Source organism: Candoia aspera, chromosome 5 (assembly GCF_035149785.1).
Source record: "Candoia aspera isolate rCanAsp1 chromosome 5, rCanAsp1.hap2, whole genome shotgun sequence".
In the NCBI taxonomy this organism is placed as follows: Eukaryota; Metazoa; Chordata; class Lepidosauria; order Squamata; family Boidae; genus Candoia; species Candoia aspera.
The window spans coordinates 31,437,023-31,455,678 of record NC_086157.1 but is presented as its reverse complement, the minus strand read 5'-3'; the positions used below and the strand labels follow the sequence as shown (position 1 = coordinate 31,455,678).

General features: G+C 37.3%; 1 protein-coding gene across 4 annotated transcripts in view; it reads right to left on the bottom strand.

Moving 5' to 3' along the window:
* ATP11A (ATPase phospholipid transporting 11A) overlaps positions 1–18,656 on the bottom strand; it is a 135,782-nt gene that overhangs the window by 31,240 nt on the left and 85,886 nt on the right. For all 4 annotated transcript variants that reach the window (XM_063304858.1, XM_063304856.1, XM_063304857.1 and 1 more), the window contains exons 7-19: positions 18,297–18,400; positions 15,365–15,415; positions 13,701–13,765; positions 11,335–11,416; positions 10,806–10,956; positions 9,836–10,033; positions 8,735–8,908; positions 7,005–7,171; positions 5,282–5,353; positions 4,912–4,985; positions 3,879–3,982; positions 3,042–3,223; positions 2,184–2,435 (exon numbers count right to left, since the gene is read on the bottom strand). In XM_063304858.1, coding sequence (XP_063160928.1) covers positions 2,184–2,435; positions 3,042–3,223; positions 3,879–3,982; positions 4,912–4,985; positions 5,282–5,353; positions 7,005–7,171; positions 8,735–8,908; positions 9,836–10,033; positions 10,806–10,956; positions 11,335–11,416; positions 13,701–13,765; positions 15,365–15,415; positions 18,297–18,400 — 1,676 coding nt within the window. The remainder of the gene's footprint in view (positions 1–2,183; positions 2,436–3,041; positions 3,224–3,878; positions 3,983–4,911; positions 4,986–5,281; positions 5,354–7,004; positions 7,172–8,734; positions 8,909–9,835; positions 10,034–10,805; positions 10,957–11,334; positions 11,417–13,700; positions 13,766–15,364; positions 15,416–18,296; positions 18,401–18,656) is intronic.

The following is an 18,656-nucleotide window of genomic DNA, read 5'->3' as shown; positions in this document are numbered from 1 at the left end:
AATAGAAAAATAGAAAAGAAAGAAAAAATAATACAGTAAAGAAAAGGATAAAAATATATTAAAAATGACTTTTCCCTTCATCACAAGTATAAACAATTTTAGGAACTTATCTCCTTTTCTTAAAATACAACAAATGATCCCATACCTCATCTCTTATCTATAAACAAATCTTTAAATCCTCGTTATTCAGTCCTGGTCAGCAAAAGTCCATTAAGGGTTACCAGAGATAACAACATATCTGTTTTAACCTTGATCCAATAAACCAACTTTAAATTCCTTCCTTTTATTTTTAACAATCTTGATCTTTAATCCCTTCAAATACTGTCCTAGAACTTGATTTCTTTGTCCCTTCTCATAAAATCCTTCAAAAAATCCTTCTTTGTTGTTGGAAGGGTGCATACCTGTACCCATACCTAGATTGAAAGAGCTCTCTGAGGCCTTCAGAAAGACTTCTGGAACAATGTGCTCTGGACAAATGAGGCAAAGATAGAGTTATTTGGCTTTCACAACTCTTTCATAAATCCAGTATAGGAAAGTTATCCAGGTCACTCTTTTGCTTTATTATTTGTATATCCCTTTTAATTATTAAGACATCAGCCGGTTCACTTGTAGATCCAGTGTAGCATCTTTTTCCATATAATTCTTGTAGCCTCTCATTTTAAAATTCACTTTCAAATCAGTCTCAGTCTTGTACAGTAACATTTGTTTCTCTTCCATAACATCTTTTAAACACAGATAAGAACTGTGTTTATAAGAGTATCTATAGAGGCAGATACTCTTAAAATTAACTTCTGGGTCCATTGTTCAAAAATATCCTTCAGTATGCTCAATGTTAAAATATTTTGCTTCATTCTCTATTAGTAAGTCCTAATAGCTAAAAGGCAGTTAAGAAGCAATTTCTGAAAGTGATTAAGAAATGAGGCTCAGTAAGCCTTATGTCTGTATAGGCTACATTACAGTGTGAGCTTAGTTGGAATCTTTCAACTCCCAGCTGGTCGACTCACAAGCTGACTGAAAAAACTTTGGTTCTTGCAATTTATGAGAAGCAGCTGTCTGGAGTGCATATGGGTGATCTCATATATCTCATTTTTCCAAAGAGGTTTCACTGGCCAGAATTCACCGTCTGACCATCCATGTCCGCCACAATGCTGTCCCCACTCCTTCAGGGACATCTAGTTCACCATGAATCTTCACCAGAAGTCCAACGACTTCTTACCTCCAGTTAATGATATTCAGTTCCAAACTATTCTTCATTATTCCCAGCAACCACCCCTGCCCTTCATACAAAACCCCATCAGGCAACTTGTCTAAAAGTGAGCACAGATGTTCAAATATATCATGGGATATATTTTCACTGCAAAGACCACTTAATTCTGAGCACTACATTTTATAAAATCAGAACCTTTGGATGGGTAGCTGGAGGCCTATGCACCCTCCATTTGTTCTGTAACTTTCATGTAACTTTGAATCCATCTGAATAAAACTAAAAAAAAGTATTTATTTATTTATTAAATTCATTTACACAATGTCAGGGTGGGGTCAAACAGCCTCTGGGGGAAAGTTGTTCCACAACAAAGTTGTGCTGCAATAGAGGAGACACACTTCCTAGGTCCCATTAAATGACACTGTTTAAGGGATGGGACCTGGAGCATGCCAACTCTACCTGATCATACAAGATGGACAAAAACTATAGGAGATAGATGGTGTCTCAGATAACTGGACCCAATGCCATGGAAGGCTTTATAGATAATAACCAGAACTCTGAGTTGTATCTGGAAGTCTGCTGGTAACCAGTGAAGCACACCAAGCAGGGGTGTCACATGGGCATGCCACCATATTCATGATCAGCTGCAGCTTCCAGTGGTTTTCCAGGGCAGACCCATGTAGAACACATTGCAATAGTCCAAATGCAAGGTATCCAAAGTGTGACAGTCTGAAGGCCCTCCTGGTCCAGAAAAGGGCGCTACAAAAGGAAGCTCAGAGATACTGTATAACAAATGCATTAAGACATCTACAGCCCCAAAAAGGTATACCAGATATACCTGATAAAGAACTACCAACACCTTATGTATCTTCAGCTGGAGAATACGCAATTTACATTCTGTATACTGAGAAATATTTGAAAATCTGTACTTCATTTTATTCCTGAAAGCTTCAGCCCTGAACATGTATTTTCAACTTACCCTGAGTAGATGTCCCTTGATAAGCTGCCACTGTGCTTTAGGACAGTTTTGCTCAATTCAAATAATACATCGTGCAAATTCTGCTCCTCTATTTTCTTTGTAGTTAACTCAAGTATTTGAGTATTTCTTCTGAACAGCTTGCAGGCATAGCAGGCAGCTGCAGCAGTCTCCATTTTGTCTCCTGTCAGAACCCATACCTTAATGCCGGCTTTCTGCAGGGCTTCAATTGTATCAGCAGCTTTTTCCTGTAACCTACAAAGCAGCAGCAGCAACAAGAACAACTGACAAAATTTGGAATTAAAAATATAGTGAATCTATTACCACACAGGGAAAGATTCTGCCTCCATATAAGGGAAATCCCCAGGTCTAAATTCCTTTTAACAACACATTTTCTATCATGATATTAAGTAAGTATTTAGTTCTTATTATCAATGGTTCAATGGTTTTACTTTGATACAAGAGTTACATTTTTCATCTTGGAAGAACTACAGTTATGTTTTTTGACTGTTTTACATTTGCTTTTAAGAGCGATTATTTTTCTAAGCTGGGTAGGATTCTAAGGCTACATTCACTTTACTGTATCTCAACTCATTACATTGAAATAATGAAAAAAGGCTCCCCCCCATTCCCAAATAATTCCTTTGACCTTGTCCCAATAAATCAGGAAGTCTTAGTTAACTAGAATGTCCTATGTTGTCCAGAGTGAGAAACTATGCTGAACCAATCTAGCTATCAGGGTCAGGGCCTTTTTATCACACAGGTACTTGGGCCAGGAGGAAAATTAACTACCACAACTGAATTTAAGATCAAGAATAATATATCTGGCATATAGTTTTAAATGGAAAGGAGAACACGAACCGGTCTTCAACTGCTGTAGCCCCAAGCAAGATAAGCCCATCTTCTATCTGTTCGTATGCCTCTGCTAGTTTTTTTTCCCGATCCTGCAGGGCTAGCTTTGCCTCTTGAAGCTGTTTTTCCACAATCTCATATTCTTCACTTGTGAATTTTTTATATGCAACGCATAAGGTTCGCAAACCCTCCTGAAAGACAATTGTTTTAGAAGCACAAAAAATATTAATTGAAAATGTTGTGTGCTTTGTTAATGAGCTCTACTCTATACAGAGATCTAAGACATTATTTGTTGAACAGACTATAGTGGTTTGGCTTACATAAACTGCTAAACCACAAACATACCACTTAAAAGTGTAGCATCAGGAAGATGAAGCCTTTGAGGGCTTGTATGACTGACATCCTCCAAACCAATGCCTGAGGGTCCCACAAATTAAAGTAAGATTTAAAATGGTCACAATCACATGATACCTTCACATCTCAGGTAAGAACATTCAAATGTTGTATAATTACATCACTCTTATGTGAGATCTTTGGATTAGATTATGCAAATCTTTGGTTCTACGCACAGGCAGAGGCGGAGAGCAGGAAAAAACCAAGGGGACATATGACAAACATGCTTCATGACATCATGAAGTAAATACCACAAATTGTGTAGATGCAAAAATAGCAAATACATAGGGGTAGGATTTGCATCATGATATTGCCATGTGATTGTGATGGAATCTTGGTTTGCTGTGGACACCAATGGGTTCCTCAGTACCGGTAAGCTCTGGGAAAAATTACATTTCTTCCTGTCTTATAGACATACAATGTAAGTTATACTTGTTAGAATTTGGATCTTACCACAGCATTTCGCTGAACTCTTGACCTGATCTGTTCTATTTTTCCTTCTGTAACTCTAGGAAATATAGAAGAATCTGCTCCTTTGCAAAACAGAAAGATTTCCTCTGAAAATACATAAACAAAACAAAACAAGAAAACTTTGTTAAATGTACAGTAATGTATCTGGAGAGAGTAAGTGAAGTGACCTTGATGAAAATATGCAAGAACCATTACCTAGGCAAAGGGGGCTGAAAGCATTTTTTAAGCCCTGAGAAACAAGCTAACATTCAGAAGCAGCTCAGGCGGATGCCTCCCTGATTCACTAGAGTATAAGAAGTGGAGAGGGGGAGGTACAGCAGAATCAGACTTGCAAGATTGTTATTCTAACCAATCTCAATAAAGGTAGTTCTGGCGTTCCCGTGGAGTTGATTTCCTGGTCTGGCGTACCTAGTGGGTCTGACAGTATCTCTCTTCAACCTGCTCTAAATAGATCTTTGAAAATATTAATGGACCTTCTTTAATATAGTCATAGTACATTAGAACAAGGAAGATACCAGTTAAGCACTTGGGCATTGACTCAGAATGCTGCTGACTGCTCCCTCTAAGCCCTCTCCCTCTTCCTTCCTGGTCATGTTATCTACAATAGTGCTTTCCTAACTAAATCTTTCTTTTGCCAGCTTTTCCCCCAACAAATTTGGTCCTGTTCTGTTCTGAAAATTATCTTTCTGACATAGTTCCAATATCCTTTACAGTTTTTTTTCCCAATATCCCATTGGGTTGGAAAGCACTTGGGCATTGACTCAGAATGCTGCTGACTGCTCCCTCTAAGCCCTCTCCCTCTTCCTTCCTGGTCATGTTATCTACAATAGTGCTTTCCTAACTAAATCTTTCTTTTGCCAGCTTTTCCCCCAACAAATTTGGTCCTGTTCTGTTCTGAAAATTATCTTTCTGACATAGTTCCAATATCCTTTACAGTTTTTTTTCCCAATATCCCATTGGGTTGGAAAGAATAAAAAGTCCTTGGATATATAATTGTAAAGTTTCTTTTTATTACCTTTTGCTGATTTTACAATCACACTCATCCGTCTTCTTACTGAATCAAAACTAAGAACTTCTAATAGTTCAAACCTGAAGAGGAAAAAAAAACATTCTGTAATAATTTACATTTGCATGTACACACTCTTAGTTTTAGAAGAATGGGGATGCCACTCCCAGATATTTCTTGTGATAGGAAAATAATGTCTCATTGAAATCCCATATTCCGACTCAAAATTCAGTTACACAGTTCTAGGTCTTTCTCAAAATAATTTGAAGAATCAACTAAGCAGAATATTTTTGTCAAGTAATTTTTATAGTTATTTAAAATAACTATGCACACAAAGTATTCCATTGGTGTCCCTTGTTTCATATTAAAAATAACTTACCTTTCAATGTCATTTTCTCGATTCAATATTTCCATAAAATTCTCTTTCAATCGTAAATATGTATAACCAAGTCTGAAAATTCAATTATAGACATAACAGGAATTAAAACAAGCATATTTGTGCATTCATGTTTACAATCCTGGGGATGGTTAGCACCCTAAAGATGCTCATGTGAATTAAATTAAGAATTTTTTAACATCTCTATCTTGGATTGTTTATTTTTATTTAAGAATATTGTTTTTATTGTATTTTAATCTCTATTTATTCTAGTTTTATTGTAAACTGCCCAAAGTCACTCTTTGAGTGAGATGGGTGGTGACTAAATTTGAAATAGATAGATAGATAGATAGATAGATAGATAGATAGATAGATAGATAGATAAAATGGTAAGATGTATGCTAGAAAAGACCCTTTTTAATATAATTTCAGAAAAATATGATTCACTCAGGTTGGTTAAGGATTTGTCTTGTCTTCCATTTCAAGGATTATTGAATAGATAACCTATCTGAGCTGTTGACACCTACCTATAATACAAATCAGGTCTTTTACTTTTCTCTTACCAAGACATTGGATACATTCAGATGCCAGAATTAGAACTGTAGAGCATTACTTAGGCAGAAAGGTGCACAATATCACTTTTGGTTTACTCGTCCTTCCAGTGGGAGCAGCTAAACAAAGCCGGATAGCTCCACCTCTGGTTGCTTAGCATTATATGCTCTGGCTTGTTCCTCTCCTAACAAGTCCAAAGAGTCCAAAGCTTCCAAGTTTGCTTAGTTGCTCATACTGGTTGAGGAAGCAAGTGGAAGCACCCAAATGGTATATACCCCAGTATGCCAACTTTCTTCAGAAATTTGGCTTTCATGACATTCGGACACTGTACTCCTGGCTCTCAATTGTATTCTTGTCCATACTTATAGACAAGCCTAAATTTAACTCCATGGTACACACTTACGAGATAACAATATTCAACATTCCTTTTCTATCTATTCCCTTTTTTACCTATCTGTAGGGTGAACCATTCTTTCAAAAAGATGTGAACACAGATATTCCCATATATAGACTAGATAGCCTGCTTCATGTTTTCTTTCAAGTAGGTTCCAAAACAGATTTTCACCACTTTTTCAGGAGTCCCTTTTCTAAAGTTCTATATAAATGAATATAATAAATTGATAAAATAAACCAATAAATAAATAGGAGGGAAAAGGGGATTTTTAATAATAAAATGGATGTTTTGCAACTCAGGGCTAGCTGCTGTTTAGTCTGATCTCTCACACACATACTGTGCTGGTGTCTCCTTTCATGCATGATTTTATAATGAAATTCTCTCCTCTTTTGAGCCTGTACTTTATCCCTCCACCAATGCTTTTTTTGCACTGAAGAACCCTACTTTCAGAAACCATTAATCAATTAAATCATTATAACCTCTGAGCCAGAAAAGTTCACATAAATTATAATAAAGGGGCTTTCAAAAACAGAAGAAACATTTATTTTTCAACAGAAATTAAGACAAATCTAGAGCTATTTTACAGGCTCTGATTCCAAAGTAATGTCTCACACACAACTAGGCCTACTTTTGTTTTCTTAAGATCCGTATTTTCCTCAATCACAGACATATTTTCATTAATAACATTGTACTCCAGCGGTCATACTATGAAATGGAACGGACATTTGCTCTTGCATAACTTTAGAGACAACTAAAGAGTTGAGACAGCTTGGCACATACCTCTGAATCCCTTCAACTAAAGCAACTTCATCAGGGGATGATGAAATATACACTGAAGATCTCCCTGAAAGCTGAGCTTTCTTTACTCCATCCACTATATCATCATCTTCCTTCACTTGAATTGTATGACAAAGACATAGAGCTCGGAAAAAGAGCTCTTCTCGGTCCTAATAAATTAAAAGGAAGAACTTCTATGAAAAGCACTAGTATTTACCAGGTTATAACTTGATGGAAAAGATATAGTGCATTTAAATTTATTAGCCTGAAGTGGATGTACTATTAGCATCGATCCTAAAATAATTTAAGGAAGCTGATGGAAGGAAAAATTTATTCCTCTCTCTCTTCTTCTGCAAACACCTCTGATTCCTAAAGCTCGTCCATAAGGTCAGGAAGGTCTTCTGAACAAAGTGGAATGGGACACAAGAGAAGCTGCTGCAGAGAGGAAGGGGAGGGGAGACTTTCCATTTTTATAAGTGTACTTAATTTAAGAAAAAAGTCTAAGATAAATAAAACAATCCAATGTGAAGAACTAGTGTTCTTGATCTGTTCATCAGAAAGTGTTTAGTCATTCCATTTCTGGGCTGCAGTGCAGCTACAGGGGTCTTAGCTTGTCAAAAGAAATCTTGTGTGATCACTATTTTTTTCTTATTATACTCTATATACCCATTCCCTTGCTCACTTAGGGCTATTGCTAGACCAATGAGAGCCTGTGACGCTGAATCAGTTATAACATGATATTTGGGATCAGTATACACAGGGCTGCAACTAGGGTCTGTGTCACCTGGGGCAAACATGGATTCTGTGCCCATTTTGGCGCCCCCCCCCCAGCACTCATTTTGGCACCCCCCGTGTGGCGCCCAGGGCACACGCCCTGCTTGCCCCCCCACATTGCAGCCCTGAGTATGCAACTTGCATTCAGGACTTTTTACCACTATATTAAGTCAGGTTGGTGAGATTATCTGTACTGTTTTGAGCAGAGAGAGAAAATAAGAGAAGGAAAGAGCAGGTTGGTTTGGTTTGATGAAAACTTCTTTGAGAAAAGAGCCAACACACCTGTGCATTACAAAAGCCAATCTGTCAATGCAAGCCTCTTTCACAATGATAAGTTCAATCATTATGTCCACCCCCCCAAAGTCATTTTAGGGCAATTAATTCTACCTTTCCACCAATGAATGATCATTGTAGTTATCATTAAATAAAATAAAAATGGGTACATTTAAATTTAAAAATTGTGAGTATGCCACTCCCAAGCTCTTGCTATGCCTATTAAATCCCCTAGATGCATCCTTCTTTCCTGGCTTATCAAACTAGAGATGCATCAAGATTGAAATCTTTGGATTTAACATACTGAGCTGTAGCCCACTGTCTCCGTTGCTCCATTTTAATTTAAATTCAAGTGATATCTTCTTCGCTTATTGGTTTGACATCCAGAGAATTCTTAATTATTTTCTGTAAAGATTTTAAGTAGTGGTTTTGGCATTACTGTCAAATAGGAACATCTTAGAAAAAGCATTTAACATTTTTAAAGCACATCCAACAAAAAGCTACTTCAACTGAATGATTCAAGTGCTGTGTTTTTAATAACAGAGCAAGGCAGTAAGCTAGACTGGGGAGGCAATAGCATATTGTTGCCCACAAAACTACACAAATGTGTCCAGAAAATCAAGAAGTCGAGCTTGATTTTTTTAATAAGTTGGATCAGCATTAAAACAAAACAAGACAGTTCATACTTTTCCACTTCCTCCTGGGGAAGAATCAATCATATCAATTCCAGCACAGTCATGAAGAATTTGCCCATTGCAGATGACATGGGGTACATAAACATGCCCCTCAATGCAGCATTCTATGAATTCCATATTGTTCTCTGTTAATGTCCCTGTTTTATCTGTGAAGACATATTCAACCTGAAAAGAGACAGATAGCATAAGCTAGGATTAACTTTATAAGGACAGATTTTAAGGAATGGGGGAAGATCATTTGAAAACTGAAATTATTATGTCTGACTTTTGAAACTCTGTCATTTGGTCTTTAGAGAACTTGCAGTATTTTCAAGGAGACATTTTACTATAGTGCAAATGAATGCAATACAGAGGAGAAAGTTATTTTATTATTTTTTTAAAAATAGTAATATTTTTTATTACCCTGGTTCAGAAAAATTATCTGTGAGTTTCAAACGGTACGCGAGTTTTCAGTGCAAGAAGCATTATGTGACTTGGATTGTGATATATCAGCATAATACTGCATTTTTTGCACTATTACTTAAATAATAATAAAAAGATGTGAACTTCCAATACTGATAGTACTGATAGCGTCTTTCTGATAATACATCATATGACATTAATCAACTAGGTCTAGTTTGGACATAATGATAAATAAAAAACAGAGAATTGTGACCTGTGGTTCTCCTGCAACTTTTGCCATTGGGCATTCTCATTGGAGTTGTTGAGAGAAATGATCCAGAGTCATACATTTTCTGACCTTTGCCAAACCACGTTTAGGGTTGTCAGTTGAGCAAAGATGCATCTTGTGTTTAGGCACAGCTCTTTTTTTATATATAGCGACAGGACATTTGAAACTACTGATCATAGTTTTCAACACACCACAGGTTTCTTTTATACCAAACACCTACAGCCAACTGTGACTTATCAGAAATTTTGATCAGTAGGAAGGTCTCTATATCCTCTAAATCAGACAAAGGATTATGCATTATAATACATTTTAATATAATAATAAAGAATAACTCCAGGAAAATTGAAATATTAATCTTTCCAGATCTCTTTATATCAAAGACAGCTGTTATATTTTTATAGTTCCTTCTGCATGACAGTTACCTGCCCTAACTCTTCATTGAGATCAGAGGTATTCACGAGTGGTCCTTCACCTGTTTCTTCATCAAACATTTCTTCATCCCAAGTAAGAAAATAAGAACCAAGAAATTTCTGCATTTCTACTGTGACATACATAGATACAGGAATGATGTAGTTGAAAAGGACCATGAAAGAAAGAAAATCTGTAAATGCTGTGATAAACTGCCAAGAGAAAGACAAAAATAAAAATATCAATATAAGCTAGTTTATGCTAGACCACACTATTACACATGTTAACTTGAAAGAAGCAGCTACAGTTGGATTTACTTCTTTTTAAACTTGTATATAATTGTGCTCTTAGACAATACTTTATTATTACTTTTTAGTAAGAGAAAATATATTTTGATTTCTGTAACTAATACACAAGAAAGTAAATTAATCAACTCTGGGAGGCAGGAGGAAGCGCCACAGCCTAGGCAACAGTCAGGTAAGAGGCAGCTGAGCCCACAGAAGGAATGTGGGCATGGCAAACATCTCAGAAGGGACCCTCCCTGATTTCTTGGACTGTAAAGGCGAGGGGGGAGAGATGTGCTCTCAGATTTGCAAGATTCTGTTAATGTATCCTTACAATAAAGATAGAGCTAGTATTTCTGGGTGTGCTTTGTGTCTGGACTACCTCACAAGGCTGACACCTTTGCTAGCATAATGCTGGATATAACTAGACAAAATGCTTTTTGTCTAGGCATCAAGAAAGGTGGAGGGAGAATGCCAGATAGCTGCCATTTATAAGGTTGCCCCATTGGCCAGCTGGAGAGACAGCTAGTGACATTTGTGGAAGGCCACACAAATGTGCAAAAATTCTTCCAAGAGTTTACAGGATGAAGCCAACAGCTGTGCTGAAGGGACTCTACTTGTTCAAGATAGGGAAGGGCATAAATCATATAAAAAGTAAGTACATTATTATATCTCAGTATGAATGAAGCAGTTCACATACCACATTTCTTTTCCTTTCTGATTCTGTCTTTTTATTATACCAAGGCTCATCACGATATTGCTCAATCTGCCAAACATATTTCAGGGTGGTATTTATTAGTGATTTACTAATTAGAATACAAAGGTATACAATAAGAAAAGCATTCATTGATCTGAAACAGATGAAAGAAAATATTGTTATCATTAGTGAAATGTATTCATTTTACAACTTACAACATTTTAAGTTAATCTTTTTCCCTCTATACATGTGACATTTTTGCAGACAATGTAGTACCATTTCAGAACAGGAAAGTCAGATTAAAAATGTCTATTACTGTACATTGTCAGTGATTTTATATTCTTTTAGCTCATAATTCAACAAAACACACAGACTCTTGCCCCCAAACCCTTCATTACTCAAGTAATTATTTACAATAAAAGATACACAATTATTAGATTTTTTCCCTACTCATCAGATAAATACTTTCCCCCCCCTACTCATTTCATCCATAACACACACACAGATATTAGAACAGTTGATAGCACTTTACTTTTCTACAGCTGATCGTTTCTGTGATTTTGATTGGTAATTCAATGCCATTTTTGTTTCCATGCCAGTATATATTGCAACGCCTGAAAGAAAGAAACAAACAAAAAAACCAGAAATAAAAAACATGGAATTATCAATAAGACAGGATTACCATTGTGGATTTGACTGATAAATTGAATAATGGCAACATGCATTCAGTAATAGATAATGAACCAAAAATGAGGTGGTTGTGCTATTCTAATTTATCGTTTCATTGAAAAAAATCACCCAACTTTTTCAATACTGATCTAGAAGGGCAAAAAACAGTTTATCTTTTAGGATGAGGAAAACAAAAAATTGCCTTTATTCTGTTCAGTGACACCATTGTGTATCCAATTCTGATTGGTCAACCAAAGGATTCCAGCCTTTTTGGGCCAACGGATAGGATAGGATAGGATAGGATAGGATAAACTTCTATTGTCATTCTGCTATACACCAAGGTGCACATTAAAATGAAATTCCATTGCAATTGGCTCACAAAAAAATAATTACTATAATATATAATATATATATTTACCATTCCACTCCCCTAATCATTATCCCTAATAAATAACATGGTCCTACATACAGCAGGTGCCACAATGAAATGAAAACCCCCTTTTCCCTCCTATTTATTTATTACGAGTTCAGGAGTCTAATAGCCCAGAGGACAAAACTGTTACCTAATCTAGCTGTTCTGCATCGAATGCAGCAGAACCTTTTTCATATTTTATTTATCAAATTTTTATCACCGCCCATCTCCCCCAACGGGGGACCCTGGACAGTTCACAATAAAAACAATTTAAAATTTCAATAAAATCATAAATACAACCAATAATCAGTCAGCATAAAATGCAATAAAGTCCAAGCCACAGCGGATGTAATTCAAACTATAAGGGAATAAAACCGGTCCCCGCAGAACTAGGGAATCAACCAGCACCAAGAAAGGCTCTTCCCCTCCCTACTCCAGGCAAGGTGACAAAACCAGGTCTTCAGCTGTTTTCTGAAGTCCAGGAGGGAGGGAGCCAATCTCACTTCTAGGGGAAGGATATTCCAAAGGGCAGGGGCTGTTGCAGAGAAGGCCCGCCTCCTGGACCCCGCCAGATGGAATTCTCTTACAGACGGGGTCTGCAGCATGCCACCTCTGCACGATCGGGTGGGACGGGTTGATGTAGTGGGGTGAGATGGTCCCTCAGGTAGTCTGGACCCATGCCATGTAGGGCTTTAAAGGTCATAACCAACACCTTGAATTGGACCCGGAAGCAAACTGACAACCAATGCAACTCGCGCAGTAAAGGTGTTACATGTGCTGATCTTGGAGCACTCATCACTGTTCACGCGGCCGCATTTTGGACCAACCAAAGCTTCCGGATACTCTTCAAGAGTAGCCCCATGTAGAGCACGTTGCAGTAGTCTATATGGGAGATGACCAGGGTGTGAGTGACCGTTCGAAGGGAGTCTCGCTCCAGGAAGGGTTGTAACTGGTGCACAACATGAAGTTGTGCAAAGGCCCTTCTGGCCACGACTGCCACCTGCTCTTCGAGCAAGAGTCGTGAGTCCAAGAGGACCCCCAGGTTAGGCACCGAGTCTGTCTGGGGCAGTGCAACCCCATCCAGAACTAAAGATGGCAAATTCCTAGGAGCTGAGGGGCTGTTAACCCACAGCCACTCCATCTTACCAGGATTCAGCTGGTACCCTGGAACCTTCAACCTTTTTCATATATATGATATTTTGTGATGTCACAGGCATTCTCACAAAAGGGCTATTATGGATGGCAAGGCCAATTTCCACAAAGTTACGCGCAGACAAGTCACAAGGTACAGACTACCATTTTGCCATTCGTGGCCATTTTTCTGGGCAGATGGAATAGCATTCACCATTTTTATTTTCTAAGAATGCTGACTGTGCCTATATCTAGCATTTAAGTATTTATAATGACAGTTTAACAAATAAAATCAAGTAGGCAATGGAGCCCAGCAGAGGCCAAAGATGGTCTCTGTGGATAGACTGCTGGGCACAGCCAGAGATCAGAGATAGAAACCCGGGGTTTCATAATGTCATGCTACCATTACATGTGATCAATTCTTGTAGATACCACACAAGAAGAAAATACTTCATGAAAATTGCAAATAGCAAATGGAAACTGACAAAAATAGAACCACCTCCCCACACCACCCAGACTATTGAATAATTTAGGATTTCAAGAATAATTTGATTTCATGTTGACAACCCTGCTTTCAACTCAACATAGCTCTATTTGTCGGTCTTTTTCACTCTGTTTTTGAACAAGAGATAACTTGTACTATATTAAAAGATGTTGCTGAAAGCGTCTTAATATGCAAAGTTTACCAAAGATTTTCTCTGTGTTCTTTAATGTAGCTCCTCTAAGAAGCACATTTTCTGATCCCAGTGGCCTGCAAAGTAAAAATAAATAAAAAAATTTATCATTGAAACAAACCAAGCATTTTTGGAATCAAATGAAATGCAGAACAAACAAGATAACATAATTGTGATTATGGCAATTCATAAATACATGTTTAATATATAAAAAAATTAAAGCTAAGTTCCTAATCAAAAACATATTAGGCAAACTTTTAAAAATTGTTGAGCATATATTCCTGAAATATAAACTAAGAATTAGAGTATCATCCAGAAAATGTTAAAGATTATTCTACAAGCATTTTCTAACCTGCTACAGAGTTCAGTGCTACTTATTCATTAATCAGTCCTATTGGAATTAATGGGAAAATGCCATTTTAATCACAATGTGCTTTGTATCTTGCAAGATAAGTTATTTGATTTAGAAAACAAGATATTTAGCTGTTTGTGGCTTCAGTCAGTGTTGCAGACATTTTAACTGTGTGCAGTACATTCTGTGTTTTTAATTTCATGAATATGCACACATATATTACTAATTAATATTTGCATGAATTACATGTGCATGATCACAGATAGCAAACAGTACATATATACTTCAAAAACATTAGTAGATCTTAAGTGTAGATCAAAAATCTGAATACATTTTTTTTTAAATCAGTTCAATTGTGTCTGATTCTCAGAGACTGCCTAGAAAAGTCCCTGCAGTTTTCTTGGCAAGTTTTTTCAGAAGTGGTTTGCCTCCTTCCTAGGGCTGAGAGAAAGTAACTGGCCCAAGGTTACCCAGCTGGCTTTGTGTCTAAGGTGGGACTAGAACTCACAGCCTCCCGGTTTCTAGCCTGATGCCTTAACCTCTACACCAATCTGTTTCTTATTAAATACAATTAAAATAATTATATACAATTATATACAATATGTTATATAGAATAATACAATTAAAGCATGCCAAGTATAAAAGTAAATTGTACAGGGGAAAATGATTTACTCTCTGTCTGAAGTTGAACCTGTAACCATTTAAACCTAATATATCAAAGTGATGAACAGTACAAGTCTAATTCCTCCTAGTCCTTGCTAGAAGGAGCTACAATGAGTCATATTCTGCTTTTGCTGGTATATCCCAGAGATAAGTCAGAGTACTGAAAAAATGCTAACAGGATTGATCAATTACAGGCCAAATATGCCAAAACAGGAGCTGAAAAAGGAACGGTGAAGGAAAAGGCCAAGGGTAATGTGAAGTTGTATCACATCCAGACTCCTTCCATATTAGGAACAAGCCCACAGTTTATTCTTTTGCAACAAACATACTAAATTCAATGGGAACTCTGAGAAAACAAATTCCTGGTTTCCACCTCCCCTTGAGCTATACTCATCAGAAATTACAAAGATTAAGGAAATGTAGCCCAGCTTCAGCTAACTAACAGCTTGTCTGGCCCCCGGCCATTTAGCACTGAGCTGCCCAGCTGCAATCCAATATCCAGTTACGTGATGTAAATGGCATTTAACTCAAGGCAACCTCTCTCTGGGTAAAGGATTATTTATTTATTTAAATGTGCATGCCTGATGAAATGCTATTTTTTTCTATTTATTAATACTAAGAGGTGAATTACTTAGGCAACATGTGCAGATTTGTATTTTACCTTGCAACTGGCTCATTGCTCTCATGGTAAATATTTATCCGGCCGACAAATCTGAAAGCAAAAAAACAAAAACAAAAACAAAAAGCAAGTTAGGGAAAAGCTGAGCATCAGTGTGGCTGTGGGAAAGCAGAGAAGTGCATTCCAGAAATTGTGCGTACAGGCAGGCAAATAGCTTCCATTGTTGCTTCTAGAAAAATGCATCGTGAATGCCTCCATCAAAAGCCATGGAGTGCCTTCTGCTCCTTTCCAAAGCTTGTGTCCTTGGCTATCCCTCTAGCTGAAGCCTCACCTCCAACCAAACATTTTAATTTTCTTTAAAGTTCTCTTTCTCTGCTTAACTACAATAAATTATAGACCTACAGGAAGGGGTTCATTTTTATTGGTTTAGAATATTCCTATTTTCTCATTCTGTATGTTGCAATATAATGATGAGAAAAGTATTTTTCATCTGTCACTAATAATCCTGATTGGTGTCCTTAATTGTAGACTATTTTGTTAGTTTTTATGATTTTTTTAAATGGTCTTTTAAAATTGTACGCCACCCAGAGTCGTGCTCTGTGAGATAGGTGGCTATATAAATATGATATATAAATCCCAAATAAATGAATAAAATAAAATTTCAATACAGCAATTGGTAACATACTACTTCCTTTCCATTATGGCTACATTTCTGCCATTTGAGGTAAGAGTCACTCGCTGAGATGGGCGGCAATACAAATTAGATAAATAAATACGTACGTACGTACCTCTGCCATCCAGTCTTATTTTTTTTTCTTTTTATATCCAGGGCAGCTTCCAAATCTGGCCTAGCCCCTCCTTCTAGTTAAAAATCAACCTTTTTCCATTTAATCTAATGCTGAAACTGTTGACCACAGCACAGTCTCTTCTTTCAAACACGGTAAGCTTCTGCGGCTGCCCCATCCGCAGTTCTGCTCTGTTGCGTTTCTCTTATCTCAAGTCTTAGGTTAAGGCTAGATAGCTAGGACCTGACCTAAGGGAATCAGTATTGGAAGAAATGAAGGAGGGAAAAAAACCAGAGAGACTATTCTCTTACAGTCCCTTTGAATCCCTCGGTTTCACTTCTGCTTCCTGTTATTGCACTGATTCACGTTTTCCTTTACTCCCCTTTTTCAGCTTCCTTTTGGGATGTTGTCCACCCAATCTTTCATTACGGTATTCCCACAAACTACCAGTAACTCTGTAAAGGTTTTGCAGCAAATGCGCTAGCGGCAGGAGAGGGCCAAACCCATGCCTCACCTCTTTTGGACAAAAGGACAACAAGGGCAGCTCTTAGATTGTGACATCACACCTAACCTCTTGCTGATTTGGGCCTCCTCTTGCAGACGCTGTGGGCTGGCAGTTGTCATTTTCCACGCTATCCAGTTCTCACGCTTTAGTTATTTAGGGCAGAACTCTCCTTGCCTTCACACACACAAGGCTTCTGCTTTTCCTTTAACAGTAATTATTTGAATACCTGGGTTGACAGTAGCAGCTAACTGACCTTGGCTGATCTAAAAAGCTAAGTGGAGTTGACCATGGTTGGGAGTCCATTTGAGAAGCACAGGAGTAAGACTTCTTTCAAAAAAAGAAAGCCCAGAAAAATGAACGGCAAGTAACTTCTGCATCACACCTAGAGAACGGCTTGGATATGCTCATTTAACTCAGCAGGAATTGAGCTCGATTTGAAGGACATCTTACTTTCTTAATTATCTGATTGCACTTTAGACTTGGATAGCAAGAAGTCAGAGCTTCTGTAGCTTTTGCAGACCACATGGGGAGACTGGAAGCTAATGGCCAGGAATGTATGCAGTGAATGGTGCCTAAAATTACTAACATGGAAGTAATGCTTATTGTGTTAGGTGATCTCTATTTCTATTCCAAAATTGCATCAGTGTACAACCTAATAAACCCTGGGGAACTGGCATTAAAATGATTTAGCTGGAACAAAGTGGCACAAACAACTCTATTTGCATCCACAAATAACTCAGTGCTATATACATTTCTCTCATTTCTCTATATACATTCCTACATTCATGTAACTTTTCAGATTGTCACATAAATATGGCCCAGGGTCACACCTTAACTTGATTTTAAGTAAGGCATCTCCACATAATTCGATTGTGTGTGATGACATTTCAAATGACCAAAATGCAGTGTGGGTATCATTAATAGGTTAGGATATATACATAACATGATAGCCCTAAATTCTAGGCCAGTATCACAACTGGGGAATAAATGTTGATGTAGAGTTAGAAGTCAAGTGTTATGTAGCTCTAACCTGGGTTTTTCCAAGTTAGCCTCCCAATTGGGATATTTCAGTGAGGAAGAGTTGGCAGAAACTGGAGCTGCTCAGTCCTATCCCTAAACTATTAACTTTTAACTTGGCTGAAAAGGACTACACAGAAAACAGTCATTACATAATGGAACAAAAGGATGCTTAGATGAAATATCATACCAATAATGGAGAAATGTGTACTTATCATACCTCATCACTATATAGCCATTAACAAACAAAGATCAAACCATTTGTTTTCTAGTTTTTTTCTGGTTCACAGTCAAATTCAATGTTCTGTGTTTGTAACATAACACTAAATCTACTTATCCATGCCAAGGGTAGCTTGTTAGCTAAGCCTACTTGCAGGAGAAGGCAACAGGTACCAATCAGCACCAGCACTGCTAGGCATGACATCCAACCTTGCCCATAATATCTGTCATAATATGTATTCAAATACAAACATCATGACCAATGGTATGCTTCATCCTGATCACCTGAAGCACAAGTCTCTCTAAGAGAAGAGAAGAACTAGGAACCATCTTCATTGTTCCAGATATCTTCTCAAAATGTGCAGCTCTACACTTGGAGTTCAATGTACTTAAAGTGACATTAGTGAAGTCAGAATAAGAAAGAAGATAGTAAATTACATATTCTTACTTATAAAGATCAGGCTGAGGTTGCTCACATTCAATGGTAGCATGTAGTTGATCAATATCTTGTTCACTGTGAAAGGTCTTTGTATCTTGGACCGCATAATAAGTCTGGAACAGAAAAGGACATATAGCTACTAGCTAGGTTGTTGTTACAGGAAAATAACAGTGAAATTGGAAACAGGAATTTTGAACATGAAAAACAGCTCTTCTCATCTTTCCATCTGTTTTCGAGTAGTCAAACACTATTGCAAAATTCTGCAGTTCTGAATAACTGCTGAAAAGCTACCTTTACAGAAATAAATGCTGAGACTGTAAGTAAACCAAACCATTTTACATGGCTCTACTATGTCAAATTAGCAAGTTA